We start from the raw sequence: 18921 nt of genomic DNA on the forward strand, positions 1-18921 counted from the left end.
TTTATGAATGGTGAATGTAATTTGGTCTGATAAACTTTTACGTATTGTGTTCATACTTTTAAGTTACGCAAGTAACTTATAGAAACGAGGTTACATACAGCGGTCCTCAAAGGTCTGAAAATCAACCCGCGAGTACTCGCAAGATTTTGAGAGAGAGAGAGAGAGAGAGAGAGAGAGAGAGAGAGAGAGAGAGAGAGAGAGAGAGAGAGAGAGAGAGACGCGTACCTCTTGTCGTACCTCACACTCACAGCAACTTATGATCTGAGTTCATGTCTATAGAGACTGCTCAGTAAATGAAAGTACTTAATTGTGGTACTATTCATTAATGATACTAGTGTGCTATCCTCATTAGCAATGAACTGGACTGAGAGATCTCCCCCCGTAATTTAGAAACCGCAAAGGGAGCGTGTGTTGTTACGTAAGGCTTTTAACAGTTTTTGACCAACATTAAGCATAGGCTACAGTCCACTTTGTCCATATCCAATTACTTTTTCGCCTCAGCTGGCTTAACCTCAAAAATGTTAAGTTACTAATGTACTCCAGTCGAGAGTAATTGGACAATTTAATGTTCTTCGGTGCAAATGAACCTGTGCACAAAATAACATTACATACGAATGTAGTTTGTAATATAAATGAATATGTCGTTGTATCATAAGGCCTAAGGCCAGTCCAATGGCATTTGCTTACAAGAAAATCTAATGGGTCATATATATTTCTATAATTCTATAATGCCCGCCAACTTGACTTTAAAAACAACGACTCTTATTACAGTCCTAGAAACTGAAGCCACCATCGAAAAAAAACAACAAGGAAATCGGAGGAACTTGACTTTAAAAACGACGTATTCCAAACTTATCGAAAAAAACAACAACAGGAAATTCTGTTAGATGCCTGATGCGATTCTTTTTAAAAGTCCTATTTTTGAAACTGACGCCCACAAGGACTTAAACAACAGGAAATTCTGTTAGATGCCTGGTGCGATTCTTTTTAAAAGTCCTATTTTTGAAACTGACGCCCACAAGGACTCGGAAAAGAGAAACAAACTTTAGAGTTGTTGAAAACGGGTTATTGTATTAACGGCGGTGTTACCCAGTGCAAGTACTGCCCTTGAATCACTTGAAATGAGGTACAGCGCGAAATGGAAGTCATAGAAAACGTTAAAAATTCCATAAAAGAAAACGATATTTGTAATTTGATGGTATACTTTTAAAACTGTTGCAACCTTTGGGGAGCCAAAACAATTAAAAACAAACTCTTATCTGGTGTAGATATTGATAGCATGCCTAATATATAAAGAATTAGCTAGAGTAATTGTTTGAGTGAGACTCTTTCCAGTGTTTAGAAATTTTTTTAACCAACAGATTTTTTTCATAAAATTTTTCAACTATTTCTCTAAAAAAAATCTGTCACCGTGAGTTGGATTTACACGATTTTAAGTCTCATTTAGCGGTGCGACTCTTCAGTAAATTTAGCCAGCTAATTGGTTTTTATCTCTCATTTTTTGCTATTGCCAGTCACTCGTAGTCCTGACTGGCAGGACAGAAATCATCACTGTTACAAATAATCTTCGAATGAGTTGGCCCCAGTTCCACATCTTGATAAATGAGCCCCACCACAGTCGTAAATGTAGACTGATTTGAAGATAATCATCTTCATGAGAGTAAGGTGTAAATTTGAAATTTTGTGTTCTTATTGATTTTCTAAATTATGATAATGTAGCTTGCGTCTATTGTTTGCAAGTCAATTGTACCTTGTATCCGATATCCCGGGTCATTCATTTTGCTTGCCTTTACTCTCTGCTTCGAGCTTCTGGGATTTCTCTGAACTTACATTTTTCTTCTGGTGTCGAGTCTAAAGAAACTCGTTTCAGGTTTTCCATCGACCGTGATCTCGTACAGTTAATTTTGCAGTCGTTTCGTTTTCTTTTATGTGGGCGAGAAGAGTGCAAAGTTGGCAAAAAAAAAAAAAAAAAAAAAAGTGAAACCATCAGTCAGGGCATGATTTGTGAACATCCAGTTCTATGAAATCTACTGTACTGGATCTTTTATTGGGTTCTCTTTCTTCCATTCAAGTGTTCCGTCCACTGCAGGTATTCCAAGACAATCTTGTACTATATTTTCCATGAGCATGGCTGACAAGTCCAGCTGCATTGTCCATCTCTACAGTCAAGGTGGAACCAGAACTGCTGCTCTGTACACAGCTTTTGTGTTATTCTCAGCAGACAATGACATAAAAGCTTGTTCCAGATTGTCACAACTTCATGGCAGACACACAGAACAAAGAATATCAGATATATGTCCCAATAATCCTCCCGTATAGTTGCCCATGGACTATATGGGCCACATTGAGGCCAAAAATCTGGTTCAGTAAATGAATCAAAGTTTTGTCTATCCTTCTGAGACTGTATTTTGTACTTGTTTTTTATTTCATTCAGACAGCAGACTGTAAGCCATTGTATGTTCCTGCCCTGCAGCCCGTCAAATGGGCACTTTATTCACTCACTGTGCAATCTTTAATCTTAGGCATGTACTATGGTCAGCTTGAAGAGTCCACAGACTCAAGGTATCTTAACTCTTCTTCCCTTGTCAACACGTACTTTATGCTTAGCACTTCTTCTCCAGCTCAAGCTTCTATAGCAGCCACACTCCAACAGGCCGCTAAAGTCTCAAGAGAACTTGTTATTACCCAGATGATTACTATTGCATCAGATCAGGAAACTCTGGAAGAGTGTGGGCGTCTATTTGGATGCAGGAGAGCTTCAAATGTTACCACTATGCTCTTGAAATGTCACCCATTTCCAGTACCATCAAAACCCTCTGTTACAAATGCATATAGTACTTAGTTGCCAGTCAGCTCAAGTGATAGACTTTAGCGTCACCAGCATATGGAATTTAAAACATTAGGTCCTGACGGCTATTGTCAATTGAGAGAAGACATTTCATACAGACCAGCGGTACGGAAAGTCTTTGTCCGGATGTAAAACTACCGATGAAAGGAGTAGATGAAGAGTGCATTTGCAGGGTGTTATAAGGAATGTTATTACTTATATTGTCGTCCTAATTGATTTTGTAATGTTAAAAAACTATTGGAGATGGAAGAAAAGGTTCAGATTGCAGTAGCGGTAGAAACTTGATAAGACAAAGTCAAATGTAGATGGTACTCCTTTAATCAACAAAGGTTCACAATGTTTACAGGCCTTTCTAAGAGGAATGTATCATATATTTGGAACTTAAGATAAATGTAGGAACAACAAAAACATTGTATGCACAGAGGAACAGAGGAAGGATTAATGGTGTCGAATCTTTCTAAATCAAACAAAGGGCAGCCTGAATAAAATTTGGAGATCAAATAGACAAGCTCTATATGAAACGATAATAAATTAGTTTATTACTATCTCTATTACTATATGGACATGTATGGCAAACTTGATTTAAACTATTTTGTTGATTTAAGAATGAAGCTAGTAGAAAAATGATTAGGAGTCAGTTGGCAGTATAAACTGAAAAATATCATGAATTTCACATAGGGATCAACTAGGCTTCTTTGGGTACCGAAAAATTGGGAGACCCAGACCTACTTCTCTGAGATAATGAGACGGACGGGTGAAGATGATAGAGATTTCTTGAAGTAAAAGCACAGGTAAGACATGAGTTGGGGATTTTGGGATAGGCTCTTCGTGTCTCACGGCACTGAAAGCAACGGTGATATCTCATTCCCTGACTAAAGTACTGCGTGAAAAAGCGGCAAGGTTAGTAAAAAATACTTCGGGGGCAGAGTAGTGCAGTCAGTAGGGCAAGTACCTAAGCAGCACGAGTTTGATTCCCAAAAGGTCTGTGTTTCTATGAGTCAGTGAGAACGATTGTGTGTCTATAAAGCAGCCAGTGAGCATGACTGTAGTTCAGAAGAGTAGCCAGCAATACAGCCATAGCAGAAGTAGCAGAAAGAGCAGAGAATGCTGGAGGCCAAAACTATAACAAGAGGAAAAGAATTGACCAAGAAAGAGGCGCAGAATGTGAACTAATGGAGGGGAGATGGGGGCATCATCAGCAAGTGGGATTCCTCATTTCATGTCTAACTAACATTTAAGAGCATTCCTAGCTTCGAGCAATTTAATCTGCCGACAGAGTTATGGTTGGACAATTATGCCAAATTTAACACTATTCTAGGAGCAAACAATTTTTTTTTAAGAAGAAACTAGTGCAAGTCATTTTCGGTAAAAAATCACAGGCATCACACTTACCCCTGACTGACCAAGTCAGACAGCAAATAGACGTCGACAAAATAACAGTGCAGCAAAACAACTACGCAGTATTACCATTTAGACCCAAACGCTATAGTATGGAAAAAGATTCATATCGTAGTCCAACTGAGACACCCTCCCCCAAAACTCCCGCGCGATGAAGCAATGCACACACGTTTCATCTAATCATAGCAAAGACGACAAATACGCGTCTTATGTTGCCAAGTAAACGGTCTATGTAAACATACAGAAAGTCAGTCTTATAAGATAGGACCCAACAATGCTCAAACGTCACCATCTGTCACCTGGACAGGAACAAGGCAAACATATCAATTACAAAGAAAACGGGGATTACCAAAACAATGTTGTTAGTTGTAGGTTCTATAACCTTTTTCCTTATTCAACTGATCAAGCGAAAGGAAAACAAACCAAGGAAGTAAACAAGTCTAGAATAAGTTACAAGGTATTTAACCTCTGCTAATCACCATATCATGAACCCTGACTAGGGCGAGAACTTTGCACCAGTCACAAAAGTAACCGGTTCTTGCACATTGAACCTATGGATTTTCCTGAGAAGTGAGAAGACCCATCTGAGGTTGTTACGTTGAACAATTTCGTGCTATAGAACAAAAGATGCTGAGTCTGAAGAAGCAATTAGCACACCAAGATAAGATAGTAACCACCATTGTTAAAAAGGTTACCAACCATAGACATTTAACCCATTGTGTTCAGAAGGAATTCTCCGACGGAAATGAAATACGTACTTTGGAACTCCGAGTGAGTGCTTATGGTATTTTACAATTAATGCCTCTATAAATTCCCTACCAGTCTGAAAGCTTGCTGTCATCTGTATCTGGCTAGAAAACTCAGAGTACGTAAACCTACATCAGAAATACTTCTGATATTGCCAGTTCGAATATTATTGCCAAGTCTCCTGTTTCCTGTTACCTTTCATACTCTCAAACATAAATAGGAACGCGAGGACTATAGCATCAATAACCATTTAAGCTGAGCGAGTGAGTTTTGTCTGTCATCGTTAAACCATCCATTTCCATCACCTAAATCCTGAGTTTTATTTCACAATATACCTTTATCATATGTCTTGTATATGCCCTATCTCCATAAAAAGCCACCTCTTTTCTCACTTCACCCCAAAGTTGTTTCTACTCTAAAAATATTAATATTTATATCCTTTGTATCTCTCTCCTTCATAAAATATTATTACAAAATAGTAAAACAAAGCAATTGTCAAGATTCAAAGCTTACCACAATCTTCATCCTGAACATTTTACTCTATGTAAGCTCAGTATCCTTCCTAAGACAAACAGCTTTTAATATTCACATGTCCAGACTTACAAGAATTAAGAGTTTTTGAATGGATTTTTAATTACATAGGTGGATCATCTACTGTCACTAGAACCGTAGATGGTCCACCTATGTAATTAAAGACCCATTAAAAAAATCCCTAGTTCTTGTAAGTCCGGACATGTGAATATTAAAAGCTGTTTGTCTTAGGGAGGATGCTGAGCTCATAGAGTAAAATGTTCAGGATGAAGATTGTGGTAAGCTTTGAATCTTGACAATTGCTTTGTTTTACTATAGCCCCAACTAATAAGCAATTCCCCTATTCACTGTGGTTTCAGTGATTAAAAATTATCATTAACTTCATGACCATACTTCATGGATGACCCCTCCAACTCACTAAACTCCGAGTACTTGTGCATAAATACTTATCTTACAAAAGAAACCTGTGCATGCAGCAGCTACAAGAACAGTAAACTGGAACTAACCTTTAGTAGCTTGATGATCCAGAGCTCGGGGCCAGGTTTGATCATCCTATACTCTTGAACTGGTAATCCAACTTGTCATGAAAATGAAGCCGATCCATCTACAGCTCCAGATCCCTAACAGCAGTTGCTATATCCTGTATGCAAAATTGTACATGTATTAATAATACAACAGTCATATAGTGACTAACCAAATCATATTTTTTGGAATACTGAAAATGGTCGAATGTGGAACTTTATTTTCATGGTTGCAGTTTAAGTGGTGAAGATAATGATTTGTGCCGATATGAATAACTTATCGCTGTCCATCAAAACATTTTAGGAACAAAGACGGGAGTGATCTGTTTTTGCTGTCCTTTTAAGAACGCTGAGGAGTGCACGAGTACTGGAGATATATTACTAGACCCTGTGTCTAAACACTAAAATTGTATGAATTTATAACTGTCAAACAAAGCACGTTGGATCCTCGGTCCAGTTGCATTCAACATTCTGATCAGGTTCGACTCCCATCCTTACTATTTTCTCTGTCCTGTTTCTTAAACAAAGCAACTGAAACTGTCAGAACTGCTTTAGAACACTCCTAATAATTTCCTTCTGCTTTGTTAGTTCCATCTCATTATGAGCTACTTTTCTCTTCATATCTCTTGCAACTTTTACCCACTACAGTATTCTCCCCAAAGACACACTGAGCAGCGATCTGCACTCCGCAAACTTTTTTTTTTTATTCGCGCACTTCCTTATACAGTACATACAAATCCAGGTGGTAAAATTGTGTAAGCATCCATGTGTTAGCGCCCTTTAGATTTAAAGCAGTACCAGCCGTCCCACAAATGATTTAGTTTATTACGCCACTGTAAACACTGAATGCTAATGATGGTATCAATTTCTCATTTTGGCCATGAAACATACTTACGCTTTTAACCCCACACGTCTTGTGGTTTGTGATCATCGCTGTTGGGCCAAAGCATATTTATTTTTGTCTTCGCCTACATTATCCGTATTAATGCATAGGAACCAGGGTTGGTGAAGTTAATCAATTTATTTATTTATTATTTTTTTTGGAGGGGTTGGGGTAATGGACCGATAAAAAAAAGGAGTGCTTGAGGCAAGGGAAATGGTCAGACAGTGTGGAAAAATATATTCTTCATACTAAACTTATTAAACATCAAATTAAAAGCTCAAATGACAACACTTATCAACTAGATGATGCTTGCTGGGTATTATTTTATGAGTTGCCAATACACGATATGAAATTGTAACCTACATTTTTTAAATGACCTCTTCATCAAATTACAACTTAAAAGGTAAGACAACACCTGTCCCCCACCCTCCTCCATAGCTAATATGGCAAAATTGTAACCAGTAAACATCCCTAGGTTACGGGGTATTATTTTATATTGGCAACTTATAAAATCTTACCGATTGCTGTAGGCACAACCTGAAAACAATTCGTACTTTAAACTAGCCAAGGGCTTCTCCCCTTCAACTGCTTGAAGCAATGCACTTTAACAACACTGTCCTGTCTAATTAATCCCTCAAAATTCAGCCTGTGATATATGTGGTCAGTTTTTTTTTTATCAAATATTCTCTATGAAACTTAGTACAGTATTAAATAACAGTACAAAGCTTCATTGCTAATGCTGTAACAGCTGCTCAACGCTTGTGTTAATGATGAAGACATCTGGAAACCTCCAGCAATCGGACTTAAAATATATCATACTACCTCCCTTGTCTCACCTGATTTCGCCACTGGATGCTCATTCCCTTGTGCCTTCTGGTTTTACCACTTGCTGCCCATTCCCTCTAAAAACTCTTGAGATAATGGAGCTTTTTCGTTTTATTCAGTTACCTTAATCTCGAATGAAATGTACATATGCTACAACAGATTAAAGACTTTAGGTCTAAGATCGAATCTCCTATGCCAATCCTACGAGTGTAAAAACTTCATCTCGGTAGTTTGGTTAAACTAGCGGTGATTACAGTAATGCTAATCTTTGATAACAGACTTTTGGATTAAATACAGAATTAATTCATTCTTTATCTTACGGTTACTAAGACACGGGAGCCACAGTCTCCCTTTATTCTGAACTTCTACGATTTTTACTGTTGCTCTGTTTGAACTGGCCAGGTCTAATTTTGGTTACTACTCGTTATATGATCCTTTGGCTAGGTTATGACACTAGTGTGTTCGATTTGATTTTTCTAATTAACATTTGCGGAAATACAAAACATTTTCGGTACTACACTTGTGACCAGTCACAAGTGTATTACCGAAAAAGTTGATTGGAAACGAGAAATGTACCATAAGTTAGGACAGGCCTCGTTACCTTCCACCGTTCTGTTGTTCCCTCGTCTCTATATCCAGACTTATTTTTATCATACGATGGACTTTCTAGGCACGAACATAACATATTCATCAAATAAAACGAAAGAAATGAACTGAACAGTAAAATTCTTACCTGCACAACTGACTGCCTGAAGCCACCAAAAGGAACCCAGGTAGAAACACACACACTTCCGACCTTAGCGCCAGCTCCTTCTGAAGTGGTAAGAGTGCGATAGTTTCCACAAGAGGCCACTGTCAACAAATAACAACGACCTCAAAGAGTTCGCCGCTATGCATGACTGACAGGTAACGGAGGACCCAAAGAACCAGCTACGTTGTAAAGAGATACGTCAAGTTTCTTTTATATATAAATCATAGAATGAAAACAATGAAAGCATCTGTGGCAAACGGGGAAATCATAAATGGGTTAAATGGAAAAAAGGGATAAATCTAAAATATGCTAAAAGTAAGGCGAAGAACGAGAAGGCTGCAAGAAGAATAAAACAAACAAATAACATAACACTGACGTATAGGCAATATCCACATCGAAAACGCAATAGCAAAAAATGAAGATAATTTACCAACTCATAAGAAAAATATGAAAGGCGAACTTTGGAGGAATAGGAGGTTTAGAAACAAGGAAAAAAATCTGAGACAATGAATAAACAATTGAAATTACTAAGGAGATGCGAATGAACTGACAAATTAATGGTAAGATTCATTTGTAAATATAGTAACATAGTATAAAACTGAGCACAAAAGTAAAAGAAAAATACTGAAATATAAAATATAAAAACAAGAAAGCAGAGAGAATCTAAACTTTATACCAGCCTAAAAAAAAAAAATAATAATAGATTTTGTTCGCATCACCCACAGGTCACTGAGAACCTCTCAGCCCTGCCTTCCAACTCAACAGCCCTTTGTCATCTCTGAAACAGTGTTACCAAGGTTGACGTAAGACCTTGAGTGCTATATAATCTCCCAAGTAGTGACGCGCTTGCCCATCAGTAGCCCCGTATTATAAAAGGAACCCATAAATATCGTTTCGTTATCTCCTAAAGCGCAGTTCTCATACGTTCAAAATATCGGGTTGCTTGTTAAGAACGTCAATAGCAACCATACAGATATGGATTGCTGCCTCGTTGTTCACGTCACTGATCTACTTTTGCTTTGGTTATGTTGCAGAATTACGCACAATGGGTTTTTGAATAATTTTCATAAGGCTTTGGAAAGTAAATACCAGTGCACATAATTACGCATAGTGTTCTGGTCAATTTCCCAAATATTACGTATGGAAACATGTAATCAAAAACTTTCGTTATGTATGATGTCCAAAATATACGTAATGATGTGAATCGTGGGGTTCTAATTTTCCGCACCAATTATACTATTGGAGAGAGAGAGAGAGAGAGAGAGAGAGAGAGAGAGAGAGAGAGAGAGAGAGAGAGAGAGAGAGAGAGAGAGAGTTAACTGACAAATTTCATTGGTTTTGTGAGATGATATTGTTATTGTTAAAATTTACACCAGCTAGATAATTGAGGAAATACACACTAAAAACTCAGAAAAATATCATAATATAATTTTTTCTCTGATATGTTTATCTCCTCCTACATTTAAAAGGGCATCATCGATAATATATATATATATATATATATATATATATATATATATATATATATATATATATATATATATATGTATATATATATACTGTATATGCACATATACATAATATATATATTATATATGCATACATATACATACATTATATATATACACATACACACACACACACACACACATATATATATATATATATATATATATATATATATATATATAGAGAGAGAGAGAGAGAGAGAGAGAGAGAGAGAGAGAGAGAGAGAGAGAGAGAGAGAGAGAGAGAGAGAGAGAGAGAGAGAGAGAGAGAGCTGAAAAATTATTCGTCAGAAATACATCAGAGATATAAAATTTTTTAGCAAATTGCAAAATTAAGGCAAATTTAATGCTATTTATGCTAGCCATTGCTCATGAAAATAGGAATGAAAAATAAAAAACTTACAGTCCTTTGTCGAGAACTTCATGAAAGTAACCCCGCTGAAATATAAAAATAAAGGGATTAAACGTGACGTAATAAAATGCCTATCATAGCTAACAGGAAATAAAAGATTTTGTGATGAAATGCTTGAATTACCGAGAGTGTGCAGCAATGCCTGTGACAGATATCGCGCAATGCGATGCTTTAAATGCCAGAAATCTGGCATCTAAAGCATATGTCATGATTATTTCCAGATATCTGGAAATAGCCATGACATCTGGGCAAAAGGGCGTGTCAGACCAAAGTTTAAGAAAGGCCACATAGCTCAAATACTGTTATTCAAACTCGAATAAATGCATATTTTGCCAAGGTACACATATTACAAGGCATAGAATCTGCGAGAAATTCCGGAGGAAAAAACAAGAATAGAAAATCAACCAGCCGATGAGAACCATAAATATTAGAGCAGTCTGTTGAAAATTTAATCAGTTTGAAAACAAAACTAGTTAAACAGGAGAACATATATATTTCAGATATTCCTGTTAACAGCAAAAGGACAACAAAACACAACGCCTACGCTATTCAGTAGGTCGCTCTAAGAATTTGCATGAGGGGAAACTTGCAGACGGAAAAACTAAAGACATGCGTGTTTATAAGGAGTTAGGCGCAAAAGAAGTTAAAAAAAAGAAAACTACAAGGAAAAAGGGTCTGCCCGATGGACCAACTGAGACTGATAAGAGGACCTCCAAAAATAAATGATGGTGATAATGATGGGAGCCTTACATAATGTAAAATCTTACATTTCCTCACATGAAATGTAAGAGACACTGTACAGTATGTAAAAATATTTTACGCATTTACATAAATATATCAACTTAGAATAGGATATAAGTAATGAAAAAAGTCAGCATACATATTTGTACATGCAATATACGCATACACACAGCAAAAAGTGTTCATGAAGATACCACAAAGTCCCTCAGAAGACGTCTGACATTAAAGAGAACTTTCCAAAGGAATGATCCCTATCAATTAACTTATGTGCTAACAGCCCTTTGCACAGCATAATCACTCTTTTGAAACCCTCCTTGCGTGGAAGGACGAGTTGGGCAGTGTGGCATGGCCTGGCCTGGCATGCCTCAGAGGATGAAACTGTCATTACGGAGAAAAAATGCGGAACCTATAAATATGCCACCTTGACAAACTAGAGTGACTCAACAGCGTTGTAGGTTAGTTGTCCACACGGCTCTTCTCAGGAGGTTGGTAAACATCCCCAGTGCCCAGTGGAGGAGGAGGATAACAGGAAGGCTTCAGTTGCTTCGAAGGACGGTAGGAAAGCAGTGAAAGGAAGTTCCATATAGGATATAGGATATAAGGCAGGCTGTCGTATCCCAGTGAAGTTGCTGGAGTTAAGAATTCGAGCGAGCAGGACTAATTTTCTGGTATGTGATCTGTTACTTTAAAACACCCTAACTTGTTATCTTAAACTCATCCCTTTTGCATTATAAAGAAGTTCATTTTTATTACTTTTTATTTGTTTAATAACTCATAGGTAAGTTGATGGCGACTTTTATTTTGGCTCCTTGCTTGATCCTATGGTCGCATTTTCGCTCCGTAAGAGAGTAGCGTTGTTGCTAAAAAAAAAAAAAAAGTATTTAAGTGCCAACCATTGCAGGATGTCACCTTTGACTTTAGCTCTTCATCATCGTCACACTCAAAGCCTTGAGAGCTAAGACGCACTTCAAGTTCTTGGCACGTAATTTGGCTTCGTGGAGACTTCGATGTTTAATACTGCTTCGGTGTTCTTCAAAAAAAAAAAAAAAAAAAAACTAAGAACGAAATAAGACCACGAAGAATTGTAAATATTAGGCAGGCCCACTCATTCACATCCCCCCCCCAAAATAAAAAAAGACAATTTGCTGCTCCCTGAAGAATGTCCAAATTTTCAACCACAAACAATGTTTGTTAGCTAGGTGGTGTGTGGCAGTACTGTAAACATATTTTTAAGAATAGGACTCGAAAAGAGCGTTCCTACTCACATCCTTTTCTAAACTCATGTTTTATTAATGACTGAAGATATTTCCCCCTTTTGATTCTTGCTGAGAATTCGAATCTCTTTAGTATCGACTTATGTACACACACACATATATATATATATATATATATATATATATATATATATATATATATATATATATATATATATATATATGTGTGTGTATGTATATGTATATATTCATATATGTATATATATGCGTGTGTATATATACATCATTATACTGTTCATGTGACGCTGACCATAGCAAATTCGTCATGATCAGAATACTAAAACTGACATCTATTGTATTATAAAAACAACAACAAAAATAGAATACATCCAGTCAACATGCCTTTCCAACACGGAAAGAAACATCATGTCTTCCCAAAGTACTTTTTAATTAACCTACCTTTCATCTATATCCGACCCTTGCTCAAAGACCCTTCCTCAAAGAGCCATGGAAACGGCGGCACTGAAATTTTACAGCACAATTACTGTTTTCCGAGATTCATGACACCATTGGCTAAGAATGCTTATTTACTATTAGGAAATATGAAATGGGCCTTTTGCTGTATATTAGAAAATACTGAAAGCCTATCTGCCTTGCACTCTTTCGAAAAATAGAGAAGAGAAAGTAAATTTTGTGTTTAGAAGTTTCATTACAACGATTTCGCTTAGTTTTCGTGTAGTTATGTTTAGTCCTATAATTAACGCAGCATTCATAACAAATGAAATTTTAAAAACGATTATCGTAATTAGAACAATTTTTATTTAATCAGATTAAATTACTAATACAGTGAACGTCACTAAAAATAATTTTCATTTATATGATGGACAGCATTATCAAACAGCGTACGATGAATAAATAGCCGTTCATTCTTCTATTGCAATATTTATTTCAAGGGAACATTATAGTCAGATTAGCTATGAATATATTTTCCCCCCTCTTCCCTCTAAAAGAGAGAGAGAGAGAGAGAGAGAGAGAGAGAGAGAGAGAGAGAGAGAGAGAGAGAGAGAGAGTACGAGCAACAAAACGAACTCTGTATCCACTACGTGGTTGCAGCAACGGGAGATAAATAAATGAATACGTCACGGGGTGTTATCTCGTCAAGGTAACCCATTTGTCAAACGTAATTCCTCTCCAAGATCACATACAGCAGAATGGAGGCCGGCGAGTGGCGAGGTTGGCTGGGGATAAATATGATATCAATTTCTTGCCAATAAATCAAGGAGACGGCGTCTGACATTCACGTCATGCGCTCTGCTTTTCCCAGGGTTCAACTTTCAATTTTCGAAGCAAATGAAATCAGGTCAGCTAAGTGAGTCTACTTGTTTACGCGTTATCTACCTACTAGTTATTCTAACTATAGATATCACAGATTTGTACTGGCACGCTTTACGAGCTTTCAGGTTGAGCAATGGGTAATTGAAGAGAGAGAGAGAGAGAGAGAGAGAGAGAGAGAGAGAGAGAGAGAGAGAGAGAGAGAGAGAGAGAGAGAGTTTATTTATCGAGTTTGCCCTCAGAGTTGACAAAGGCGAAGGACTGTTTTCTAGTCGTTTATTACATTTCTCGAACTTCCTTTCTGCCGTGACATTTGACGGAATGGGACTGGGTTGAAATAATGATGTATAATAATGAACTGTCTGAGTTTCAGTGTTGCTCGTAAATCATGTTGTATGTCGACTGTCGATTGTTTAATCGCGATGTTTTGCAAACATGTGACGTCTGCGGTGACACTTAGAGAGCGTTTAGACATTTGCTTAGATATTCTTGCGTATAATAGGAGGCATATCAGTTAATCAGGATATTTTTGACCGTACTTCAAATACTAAATACTTACTGTATATTTCACTGGAAATATTTCACCCGGATTTTCTTTTCCAGATACTGACTTAGAGGAAACTAACGGCTCATCATGTGCGATGACGATTTGGCATCCGTCGTGTGCGACAACGGGTCTGGTTTATGTAAAGCTGGATTTGCTGGGGATGACGCCCCTCGCTCCGTCTTCCCCTCCCTCGTGGGTCGTCCTCGTCACCAGGGTGTGATGGTCGGAATGGGTCAGAAGGACGCCTACGTCGGCGACGAGGCTCAGACCAAACGAGGTATCCTTACCCTGAAGTACCCCATCGAGCACGGCATCATCACCAACTGGGACGACATGGAGAAGATCTGGCACCACGCGTTCTACAACGAGCTTCGAGTCGCCCCCGAGGAATCTTCGGTTCTCTTGACAGAGGCTCCAATGAACCCGAAGGTCAATCGCGAAAAGATGACCCAGATCATGTTCGAAACATTCGGCTGTCCTGCTATGTACGTGGCTATACAGGCTGTTCTCTCCCTCTACGCCTCCGGTCGAACAACTGGAATCGTGCTGGATTCGGGTGATGGCGTGTCTCACACAGTTCCTATCTACGAAGGATACTGTCTGACACAGGCAATCCAGCGTTTGGACCTCGCTGGTCGCGACCTGACGGATTACCTCATGAAAATCTTGAAGGAAAGAGGCTACTCCTTCACGACGTCGGCAGAACGAGAAATAGTGAGAGACATCAAAGAAAAACTGTGTTACGTAGCCCTAGAGTTCGAACACGAAATGGCCCAAGCAGCCTCTTCAGCCTCACTCGAGAAGTCCTACGAGCTGCCTGATGGCCAGGCCATTACTATTGGAAATGAGAGGTTCCGTGCTCCAGAATCTTTGTTCCATCCGTCCTACTTGGGTCTGGAACTGCCAGGCATCCACGAGACCGTCTACAAGACAATCATGAGATGCGACATTGACATCAGGAAAGACCTCTTTGCCAACACCGTCATGTCAGGAGGTACCACAATGTACCCTGGCATTGCTGACAGGATGCAGAAAGAAATTACAGCCTTGGCTCCATCGACGATCAAGATCAAGATCATCGCTCCTCCTGAGAGAAAGTACTCGGTTTGGATTGGTGGTTCCATTCTCGGTTCCCTGTCCACTTTCCAGGCCATGTGGGTCACTAAAGAAGAGTATGACGAATCTGGACCCGGCATTGTTCACAGGAAATGTTTCTAGTTATTCTGCTGTGATATAGTCTGTAATTCCGTTAGACTACTGAACATTAATTTTCTTGTCTTTATAAACACGGTACATTTGATTGCATCCGAAAATCTCACTGGAGCTTACATGGAGACTTCACTAAACCATAATATACCAAATGACACAATGTTTGATAATTTGCAAATCCATTGCAAGCCAATTGCAATATTGGATCCTGCATTCTTATTCGTCATTAGGGCCCAAATGGATTGCATTTTATCCGAAAGGGTATTTTCCTAAAACTAATGGTTTTGGTCCGTTTACGGGACGTTTAGAAAGGTCTTGCAGACTAGGGTTGACTTAACAATATGATTATGCACTTTAAACATGTACCCGAGAATCTAATAAGCGTTTACCTTTTAGTACCATAATGATTTATTGTTTCGCGATTGAACTTAGGTAAATTATGTAACTGCAGAAGATTAAAATAGAATTCGATTACAAAATAGAATGATCTTGCCATACTTAGAAGAATCCAGAAATCGTCTAAAAACAAATGGAAACCATGAAATCTAGAAAACGTTGAAATGTCATTACAGCTTTAGTTATCATTCACATTGTCCATACAACAAAAGAGGTATATGAACTGGTAGAATAGACATTATATCAATAACACTCAAAGCTAAATGCTATTTGTTTGTTGTTGTTTATACTGAAGAAGTTTCGTCTGTTATTATTCTTATTACTATTTAGGATCATAATATTAACAAAAGATACAGTGATACACATACTGATAACTATTAATCGTTAGTATACATTACTTAGAAATAAAATACTGATTTCTGTGACGTGTGTAATGGATTGTTGACTATGGATGTATCAGTAAAAAGTCTAATTTGAACCGAATAAATATATTTTACTATCGAACAGTATTTTAGCTCCTGAAATTACCACCAATTTCACTTTCATTTTGTTTTGTACTTTTCCAAAATAAGGTGCTTCTTATATTTTATAATTGTTTTTCAGTATCGTAGCTCCTGCAGAATAGGAGAGTCTTTAGTTCTTTTTTAAATTTTATTTCTTCCTGTATGCTAGTTTTGTTTCCTACGGACTGTATGTCTATCAAATTGCATAGAACGCTGCTCAACACGAAAACGAAATCAACTGAGTGGCCTGAAAAATATAATAAGGGGCTCACACGGTGGAAATCACAGCATTTCAAGAGAAAAAAAGAAGATTGCATACCTATCATTCTTAGGTAACTCAAATAAAAATGCAGCCCAATTACATTTGTTTAATCATTTGCAGTCCAGTTGCATTTGTTTAACAAGTCATGAAACTGGCATCCCACCTCAAAATATTAAATTTGATACCCTACACCATTCTGTAAAGTAAGCGCGCGCGCGCTCGGCACATCTGTGCTCCTTCAATTTTTTTTTATCTCAGTGACGGTACTGGGTGAATATTTGATTGGCTATCTGGACCCCGCCGCCCATCCTAATTAACTTGAAACTTCATGATAGGAAAAGGCTCTCCACCTTAACGGTGTTATTCAAAATTTATATATATACAGTATATATATATATATATATATATATATATATATATATATATATATATATATATATATATATATGTATGTGTATATATCTATATAATATATATATTAAATATATATAATATATATATGACATATATATATATATATATATATATATATATATATATATATATATATATATATATATATATATATATATATATATATATATACACACACACAGTTACACCTCCCACTACAAAAAGAAATCGCACTTACTGGATCCGGCAAACGGTAGGTATTGTTTCACAGCGAATTCAGCCTTCGCCGCTAACAGCGAATTCGGTAGTTAACCGGGCTATTTGCTCTACATCACAGGCCCAGTAATGTCCAAACATTTTTACGTTTTTTGAAACTCCTTTTCCCCATGTTTTGGCTCTCTGATGTTCCGTTGTTTATGGTATAAACTTAAACGTAATTTAAGTGTGGTGATTCTTTCAGCTAGTTCTCGTTTCAACTAGTTTGGTTGGGCTACCTTGAGTTTCAACTGCCAAACTGCCTCGTCGCTTACAGAAGCGAATTCAGATAAAAAAGTAACAGAAAAAAGTCACAGGAAAAAAAGTCACATTAATCTTTCCTAGATAGTGACCCCCAAGGGTTTTAACCCGGTATGTATCCACCTCTGCGGCGTGTTTAGTGCAAGCCCGTTGGGGATTAACGTAAAGACAAACAGAAGACTGTAAATTAATGTGAATTTTTTCCTGTGACTTTTTTCGTGGCCAAAATTGGGACTTTTTTCTATGACTTTTTTTCCTGTGACTTTATTACCGGCCACCACAGAAGCAACGACAAAATTTCGGCAATCTTTCTCATATTATCATGAAACACACGAAAGTTCTGTAAACTGTGGACAATTTCAATTGTCAATATTCTACAAATCACAGAACAGATGTTCAAATCTCGAACATTTTTTCCTGAATGAAAATCGAGAATGAAATAAGACCTGGCAGTCTACACAGAACACTGGAAAAGTCACAGGATTAAAATTCCCACCGATAGCACACCAAATTTCAAGGATCCTGCAGGGAACTGGTTTAGCAATGACTACTTATTTGGAACTAAAGAGCGAATCTTCATTTCTCCAATTTCTGTTTGAGCCTTTCCATTAGTCTTTGACAATTTAGAAAGCGGCTGTATCTTATCAATAGAAAGTTCAGATATGGTTTTTTTTGCGTGCTTATACAGACAAGCTGCATGAGATGAAATCAGGCCAAAATAATGATAATTACTATAGTCAGTGTTAATGATAAACTACGTGTTAACTGTGAATACACAAATGATAGTAGATCCTGAGAAATTTCTCGTTATTTTATAAAAAAAAAAAAAATCGTAAAATTTTTCGAAACAATTTATGCCCAAATTCATCATCGTCAGTTTCGTGAATTCTAGGGTTATTTTGAGAGGCCCTCCTATCCACCCCCTCTCGGTCCATAAAAGGGAGACCTACTTATTTATCCGGTAGCTTCTAATTTTCTTGACTGTATTTCTCTATGCCCTATAGTTTTTAATTAGCTATGTCCTTGATAAAGTAATAAAGTTCGCACCACAAATGTAAATTTCTAAATTATCACCTACATGGAAGCGCAACTTGACAAGGTGAACAGATAAGAAAATGACTAAAATAAACTGCAAGAACCATAACATTCCCAAAAGTTTCTTCAACGAAAAGCCAATCATTTTATTAGTCGTAACTTCCGAAATAATAGCTGTTATTCATGCTGCCAAAGAAATTAACGTTTGCATCTGGTATGAATCGCAATTGAGGGCCTCAGAACCAGAAGGTTGTAAACGCCACTTTTTAAAAAATGAGTAAATTGACCTTAAAGTCTAGCATTCATTACTCTGCTTCTAAGAAAGATATTGATTTAAACTAAGTTTCAT

At 37.3% G+C, this 18921-nt stretch overlaps 1 protein-coding gene and 1 long non-coding RNA gene across 3 annotated transcripts in view; one reads left to right on the plus strand and one right to left on the minus strand.

Annotated features, from left to right (window-relative positions):
- Positions 1-8657, minus strand: part of LOC136850018 (uncharacterized) — a 53310-nt gene extending 44653 nt beyond the window's left edge. The window contains exons 1-2 of the long non-coding RNA XR_010856514.1: positions 8487-8657; positions 6031-6164 (exon numbers count right to left, since the gene is read on the minus strand). This is a non-coding gene — a long non-coding RNA (uncharacterized lncRNA). The remainder of the gene's footprint in view (positions 1-6030; positions 6165-8486) is intronic.
- Positions 8658-11461: 2804 nt separating this feature from the next.
- Positions 11462-16364, plus strand: LOC136850028 (actin-2, muscle-specific-like). 2 transcript variants are annotated; one of them, XM_067123575.1, is made up of 2 exons: positions 11462-11833; positions 14315-16364. In XM_067123575.1, exon 2 carries the CDS (start codon positions 14346-14348, stop codon positions 15474-15476), a length of 1131 nt encoding a protein of 376 aa, XP_066979676.1. In that variant the 5' UTR covers positions 11462-11833; positions 14315-14345; the 3' UTR covers positions 15477-16364. The 2 variants fall into 2 exon arrangements, with proteins under 2 accessions (XP_066979676.1, XP_066979675.1); XM_067123574.1 differs by having other exon boundaries at positions 11494-11720.
- The last annotated feature ends 2557 nt before the right edge of the window (positions 16365-18921 follow it).

The sequence above is a fragment of the Macrobrachium rosenbergii genome, chromosome 21, assembly GCF_040412425.1.
Source record: "Macrobrachium rosenbergii isolate ZJJX-2024 chromosome 21, ASM4041242v1, whole genome shotgun sequence".
NCBI lineage: Eukaryota > Metazoa > Arthropoda > Malacostraca > Decapoda > Palaemonidae > Macrobrachium > Macrobrachium rosenbergii.

Excerpts from the sequence above, each read along its gene's own strand:
- LOC136850028 (XM_067123575.1), top strand. The coding sequence starts at position 14,346 with ATGTGCGATGACGATTTGGCATCCGTCGTGTGCGACAACGGGTCTGGT.